Source organism: Nipponia nippon, unplaced genomic scaffold, assembly GCF_047370975.1.
Source record: "Nipponia nippon isolate SJK-2023a ecotype South Korea unplaced genomic scaffold, ASM4737097v1 scaffold_20, whole genome shotgun sequence".
In the NCBI taxonomy this organism is placed as follows: domain Eukaryota; kingdom Metazoa; phylum Chordata; class Aves; order Pelecaniformes; family Threskiornithidae; genus Nipponia; species Nipponia nippon.
Genome location: NW_028262337.1, coordinates 2,179,176 through 2,186,510, shown reverse-complemented (window position 1 = coordinate 2,186,510; position 7,335 = coordinate 2,179,176). Strand labels below are relative to the sequence as shown.

The 7,335-nt window shown below is 37.5% G+C and overlaps 1 protein-coding gene across 1 annotated transcript in view; it reads right to left on the bottom strand.

The window, feature by feature from the left end:
- Positions 1-1,333: 1,333 nt before the first annotated feature.
- NNT (nicotinamide nucleotide transhydrogenase) overlaps positions 1,334-7,335 on the bottom strand; it is a 44,467-nt gene continuing 38,465 nt past the window's right edge. Inside the window, exons 20-22 of the mRNA XM_087759651.1 lie at positions 5,920-6,038; positions 4,822-4,937; positions 1,334-3,534 (exon numbers count right to left, since the gene is read on the bottom strand). Coding sequence (XP_087615777.1) covers positions 3,385-3,534; positions 4,822-4,937; positions 5,920-6,038 — 385 coding nt within the window. The 3' untranslated portion in view covers positions 1,334-3,384. The remainder of the gene's footprint in view (positions 3,535-4,821; positions 4,938-5,919; positions 6,039-7,335) is intronic.

The following is a 7,335-nucleotide window of genomic DNA, read 5'->3' as shown; positions in this document are numbered from 1 at the left end:
TTCCTGTTGTTTTCCATGAGACAGTGGTGAAAACAGACTCTTCTTAGAAAGGCACAGTAACAGGATTAGGCTACGTAATGCACACAAGTTACAGCAAAGGAAATTCCAATTAGATATTAAAAAAAATTATTCACAATGGTAAGAACACTGGAATAGGGGAACAGAAAGGCTGTGGAATCGCCATCCAGGACATATCAAATCAAAGCCTGGAGCAATCTGATCAAACTGAATCTGTTTGCAGCAGGGGGCTGGACAAAGTTATCTCTAGAGGATCCTTCCAAACTAACATCCTCTGTAACTTTAGTAGTCCAACAACTTATATTAAAAACAAAGATCTAAGGTGTCTCACGGCCATGGACACACACTGCAAACTGGAAAAGTTCCTCCAGCTGAACAGAGATTAGTGTTCTCCACCCTCTCCTTTCGTTCTTGCTGCACTGCTTTGCCATGATCTGATCAGAACAGATTTTCATAGCCTGCTTGAGGCAGGCTAGAATAAATATCTCTTGGGTGATAAAAAGCAGATGGAGATAGGGTAGAGAGTAAAATCTTCACACTAGCAGTCAGATCCACAAAAGGACATAGGTTATGGCTTTACCATTTGTCAGACTACAAATCCATATACTGTGGGTATGTGCCTCCCAGGTGGGCTGCTCAATCAAAAGGGAAGAGAGGTTACCTCATGAATGAATGCCAGGCTGCAGCCTCTGAAAGAGACTTCCAAGTCTCAGCGTGATCAAAGCTTGAAGAAAACATGACAGTTGCATGTCAGACTTGTGCAATGATACAACTGAACAGACTCAGATGGCTAAAATTACTCATTTATCATACACTTTGAAGGTAGAAACTGAAATCATGACAACAATCAACTTGGCCACCTTGTAGAACTAAGTAACTAAGAAATGAAGCAAACTTATATGGCATCAGGCTCAAAGGGATAGGATTCATCTTGCAGCTCAGCCAATGGAAAATGGAGTACTCAGCCAAGTTAGTTCTTACAGCTTTTTTTTCTTTTTTTTTTTCCCCCCCCTCCCCAAGTCAAAAAGGCAACACATTGGGATCAACTGTTTCAGTGTCTAACCCTCTTCATTTACTAGAAGAGCTCATAGTGAAGTTGCTAAGGTCAGGTGATGTCAGTCATACCTCAAATGAGTATTTTAAAGAATGCTTCAAATTTAAAAAAGAAATATGCGTATTTCACTATGGTTCCTTTTCACTACATTCTTCAATCTCAACATCCTTTGGTGGCATTTTGATCTTCTAACTCCCAGAAAGCATCTCAGACCACTTACCAACTCAGGAAAAACACAACAGCAGAGAAAAGAGACAGTGATCAATAAAGAAAAATAATCAACTTTTTATTAGCACTTCAACTATTACCTGGTGTTCCATGGTAAAGCACAGTTTTAAAGATAACACTGGTACCTCTGATCCAACATAATAGTATGGGGTTTTTTCCAAATACAAAGGAAAAGCTAAATCTTATATTAGCTACTTGTAAGCAGAACATGTTGCATACCGCAGTTAGATACTTCAAGTTTGACAAGACAAAAATTAATACTTTCAGATGTTAAATGCCTCCAAATCCCTTTTTTTGCTGAGCTGGAAGGCAGAGAGATAGAGGATTATTTCCTTGTCTTTCCCCTTCTCCCATTTACCTCCTATTTTATGCGGAACTAAAAGAAAAGTTGAGTACAATGAAAACAAGAGGCCATACATGCTACATTCAAATATAGCTGCCGCGATATTTTAAATTAAAATTTACTTAAAAGTCTTTTCCTGCAGTGTACAACATATTAATGCTTACATGATAATTTTTATTTAAAATTATATAAAAGAGATTTGCAAAAAGGGTAGCTTCTTTCATCAATTGTTACATTTCTTAATGCATTACCTGTTCAAAGACTGTGTTTTAAGTGATCCTCACATAAAAACAGAGGTAGCCAAGTAGAAATACTATATTTTATGAGGTCTCTATACACGGTGTAATAAAAAAATGTTTGTTCTATCAATCAAGATGGATTAATGTCAAGACTTACTTCATAATAGTTTATCTTCCCCAGATATGAATGCTTTCTAACACAAGTACAGCCATTTCTATTTAGCCTTTGTCACCATGGACAGTTGCTACATCATTATGGAAACATGATAAATTCATTTTATTAGGCAAATATTTGAGTTCCACTCAAGTACACTTAACATAATAAAAACAAAACAGCAATCTATGTCATAATTTAATTTAATTCTTTGCTGAACTTAGGGGGATTTAACAGTGCTTTTAATTATATTAGGGAGAAGTCAAATAATCAAAACATTGGATTTTAAGTTTGGTATGTTTCTGTGCTGTCCAAACAATAGCTTATTTATTTAGAAAAATTCTAATAAACTCCAGCATCTTAAATATGTTCAAAAGTGCCCTTTCCAGCATCACAAAAATGTTACTTAAGAAAGCATCATTAGATTTTAAAGTAGCAAATACAGTCAAAAGTCTAAGTGAACATAAACTGAAACACTGTGGTCCAAATTCTGTGAACAGATCATATATCCAAGATGTTCTGCCTGTGCAGAACTGGACCATATTTTTCCTCAGACACTTAAAAAGGCAACAACTGGAAAAGATGGAGAATTTAGCAGCTGCTTAAAACAGTAAAGCAGTGCAAGTAAGTGTACATTTCCTTGTCAGGCTTGAAGATCACTTGGCAGGTCCCTGAAATTCTGTGTTTCGTTTTACATAATGTAAGTGCGCACTACAAAAAAGTGGAACTGTATTTTAAAGAAAAGTAGCTTTCCTAAAATGTTCCTGATTCACAGCATCCATACAATCCACAAAAGAAACAGTTCAATTTTTCTAGAGAGATGTAACAGAACATTGTATTTACAATCTCAAATCACGTAGGCATCTATTTGCATCTGCTTGCATATGTTTGTAATTTTGTTTTAAGTTTTGATGAAATAAGTAGTTGTTTTGTCCACACTGGCCAAAGAACAGCTTTGATGATAAGACAGAATACAATTTTGGCACAGTATTTTTTAGTGAATTTCCATGACAGAAGTACAGACAGTTAGGAGGAGGAAGCCAATAACTATTTAAACATGACCATGAGTTATTAGTTCCTGCTTCTAACAGCTCAATGTTAACCTTAAAAAGCACATTTTGGTTCTTTAATGCATTGCCTCATGGGAGATCTAGTTTGAAGGGCTACTGTGCCCATCCTTTCATAAAAGCCTACATCCCATGACTGAACTACATCTCCTAGGAGTCAATGCAGTCTTCTCCAAATGCCAGCTGCATTACAACAGCAAGAGATTCTTCTAATTCTTGTTTTCCATGACCTCTGTGACAAAAACTGTAGTCACAGTCATGAGTGGAATATAAATCAGTATTTAGCTTTGATACGATTCCCTGACTTTGGCCTGCAGGGCATCACATGTCTTCTTAGCATCTCCCAACAACATGGCAGTATTGGGTTTGTAGAAGATTGGATTGTCCACCGCTGCATAACCGACTCCCAAAGATCTCTTCATTACAATGACCTGCACATAAAGAGTTCATGTTTGAAACAGCAAAAACCAACCACCATCCCCCCTCAAACAAAGACAACATAAAACCAACGTCCACAAACGATGGGAGAGGAAGAGAGATCCCTGGCCAAAATAGGGGTGCTCACTGCTACAAAACTGTATTTCAAATTTTAATATAGCAAGCAAACCAATACCCAGACCAGTTTCAGAAACATTTTATTGTTAAACACAATATTATGTGTCAGATGAAGAGACTGGACACTACATATGCATATGCTTTTACTTTATTCCATGTAATAAAGTCAAAGCAAGATGGGGACTTATGATTATAACATAGAAGGTTTTTAAGGCTTTTTTATTTTTGAACTATTTTAAGAACCCAATTCCCTGACAGCAACACAATTCAGATAAGCATTCACATCAGTACTTGATGCAATGCTCTCTGGTACTTCTCCAGACTATTACTATGTATTACTTCATACATGGGACTTAATTAAAAAAAAAAATCCTAAAAGAAATATCAGCCAGTTTTAGCTATTAAATGTCAAATTAGTTAACCACTGCACCTTCAGCAGAGAGACTGTGAAGCTCTACCAACTTTAACCGTGTACATGTTTATTTCTCAAATTGCAACACATAGCTGCACACAAAACACTGATAAGTGTATGTGCCTATGACTCTCAGTACTTGAATGGCTAACGCACAGAAGAACTGAGGCTACAATTGGGTTCAGAACAAGAGATCAAAGATTTCAGATCAAGGAAACTCAAGTATATGTACTTCAGATCAGACAATGTTGCTTTCAAAGAGCAAAACTGGTGAGGTAACTAAACTGTCAGTTCAATCTAGACAGACTAAGCTCTCTACTCAACCCAGCCACTCATTGTTTGGTTTTTTTTTTATTTAAGCATATTATTCATTTTTGTATTTCCACCTCAATATTAAAGTTGTCAATCAAATTTCCTATAAACTTAAAGCAGATATTTGTACAGAAATGCCTCAGGGCTTCAGGTCTGAGCAGAACATCATTTATTCTAACCGCATTTTTTAGCAGAAGCATTTTCATTGGTCTTTTCTACTGCAGTCACCATTAGTCTCACTAAAGCACTTGATGATGATTATAAAATCATGAACAGTGCATCACACTTGCAAAGTACTGACTGTTTTGTTGGACACCTTGCAGAAAAGCTTCTCACGGAAACCAGAAGAGTAGGAGAATCTTGTTAGCTTTTCCTATGAAACATGTTTTTAAAAGCATGCTAGCTAAGGTAGGTGCTAAAGCAACTCTGTTAATCTCACCTGTTTGGACTTCCAGACCTCAAGAACTGGCATTCCAGCTATGATAGAGTTTGGATCTTCCTGAGCTGCTGAATTAACTGTATCATTTGCACCAATTACAAGGACCAAGTCAGTTTCTGCAGGAAGACAAAGAAAATAAAACTGATGAAAAATTCTCTGAAAGCTGAACACTGAGGCTGATGTACATTTTTGTGTTAAATCTGTTCTTCAGAGGCAGAAGAACCTCTTATGGTAAGCATTCTACAAACATTTATGGGGACTTCATACACAAATATTTTACAAATTTATCAGGCAAGTTATATGTGAGAGTCCATGTGTGCTACCAACTGTCTCTGGCAAACTGCAAGCATCTACAACCCCCTACCAAGGGACTCGTTAGACCACTCTACCAACAAAAGTTAAATCCTTCCGTATTTAAATGTGGTTTCATACACACATAGTATCACCAACTTCAAATTTCTTTGTGCCTGGCTTTTCCTTTGAATATTCTTTCAAAAAACCTTTTACCAGCAACTTTCTGATTTAATAAAGATGTAAGAAAGCAAAAAGTTGTCTGCACAATGCTACACTGGTTTGCAAGACATGTTAGAGTCAAGTCATCCACAACACCTGACCTAAAGAAATAACAGTAGTTTTCCTGTATGGAGCAGTAACAACGATAAAAAAGACACAGCATTTGTCATCTATTTCGCAGCTATAAGCAATTAAAAAACAAATGTTCTCTTGGATCTGGAGGAAACACGTTTCACAGGCTTATTTAACCTCCCTCCAAATATCTACTCTTTTCTTTACTCCTGCATTCAGTATTTCCCTTTGCTTCATCTGCCTGTACTCTCTGCTTCTCAGTTTTCTGCTTCTGAGTCAGGCTATTTCTTGTATTCCTCTGTGCTCCCTTGCCATCAGCTGGGAGAGTACTCAGATTGCAAGAGAAAGACCTCTGCTCTTCCACAGTGGTATCACAACAGGCACAAAGAGAAACTGAAAGGCCTAACCGAAATTTTATATTTTTAAAATCCTTGTGTGATATAAAAACAGAATGAAATAAAAATTGACAAGATCAAATCCAATCTACTGGAAACTTATAGCTCGCGTGCTAACCTGGGAAGTCTTCATTGATCTCATCCATTTCCAGTACAATATCATAGGGAACACCAGCTTCTGCTAGGAGTACATTCAGCTGACCAGGCATACGGCCAGCCACAGGGTGAATACCAAACCTAACAGGAAAGATAGTCCAACCCCATTAATACATACTGACCATTCTGTTTTATACAGTAAAATTGCCACCTGTGATCTACAAGAGGCTGAGAAGTTCTTAAGTATAAGCACACATGTGAATCAATAAAAAAGAAACGCTTAAACCTTAACAATATCACAATTACTTTTCCAGTGTTGCAGGGAACCGAGTGGGTGGGAAAGGGAACAAGGCCCATAAATTTGACTCTTCACCTGGAGAGCAGCTGTTCCTTTTCTGCAAAGTTAAAAGTATGACTGACACAACAGGTATGCAAAAGAATACGTTCATTTCCCAGTAAAACTAAAGAAGTTAGGACTATTTTACCATTTTGTCTGGCTACAATCATCAGCCTGAGCCACATCACACACAGCAAGCATTTGTGTCCACCTTCCAAGCAGTACCATATTTAAAACCTTGTGACAGATATCTTTGGTTTTTTATGAATAAGTCTTTTTGCTGCAAAACCACCACCCACAGTAATATGCTTTGCAGGTCCCTTACATCATTGAAAAGTGAAAGCACCACAGAGTAAATGAACTGGCAACAATCTAATACTCTTCATGAAAAGGCCAAAAGACTGGGCAGCCTTCCTGAAGCAAAACTACTCCTAGACCTAGAAATGCCCTTGGCAAATGACCTTATTGACTTAAGTATCTCTAGAGTATGGATGGTTATCAGAGTCTAACACTCCAACAGAAAAATTAGTAGGAACTCTACTTCAAGCACAAGACAATGCTTTGCTGAATTAGGTTAACATGCCTCTTTCTTCTCATGATTTATCTTGGGGCAGGGCAGGGGGAGAAGGGGGAGTGAGAAGGTGGAGAGCTAAGAAGCTATACCAGTTTAAGCATAACAATTTAAGAAATGTTTTCAGAACAGCTCAAAGCCAACTTAGAGAAAATACATTGCTTATGAGTTACTAAAAATTCAGACACGCACAGGGTGGCGGTGGGGGGTGTTAAGGCATGCATGCAGTTCTGTAAGAGTAAAAACCTGACGAAATTCAGAATGGAGATGTTAAACTGGTTTGGGTACAACTCCCAAAGACATTTTTTGGTTAGACGCAAATCTATTTCTTGTCGGCAGGTTGTACTTTTATGCTCATGTACTGGCCCTGAATAAACTAGGCAGATGAATGTCTGCTTTCCTGTGCATTTTCTATCCTTCCAGCTCTGGAGCTATGACTAAATGTAATGCTGACTCAAGCACACCAGAAATGCCTCAGATGAATGCTGTATATAGCTGTAGTTAAATGTTTAATAAGGAAGCCTAGATGT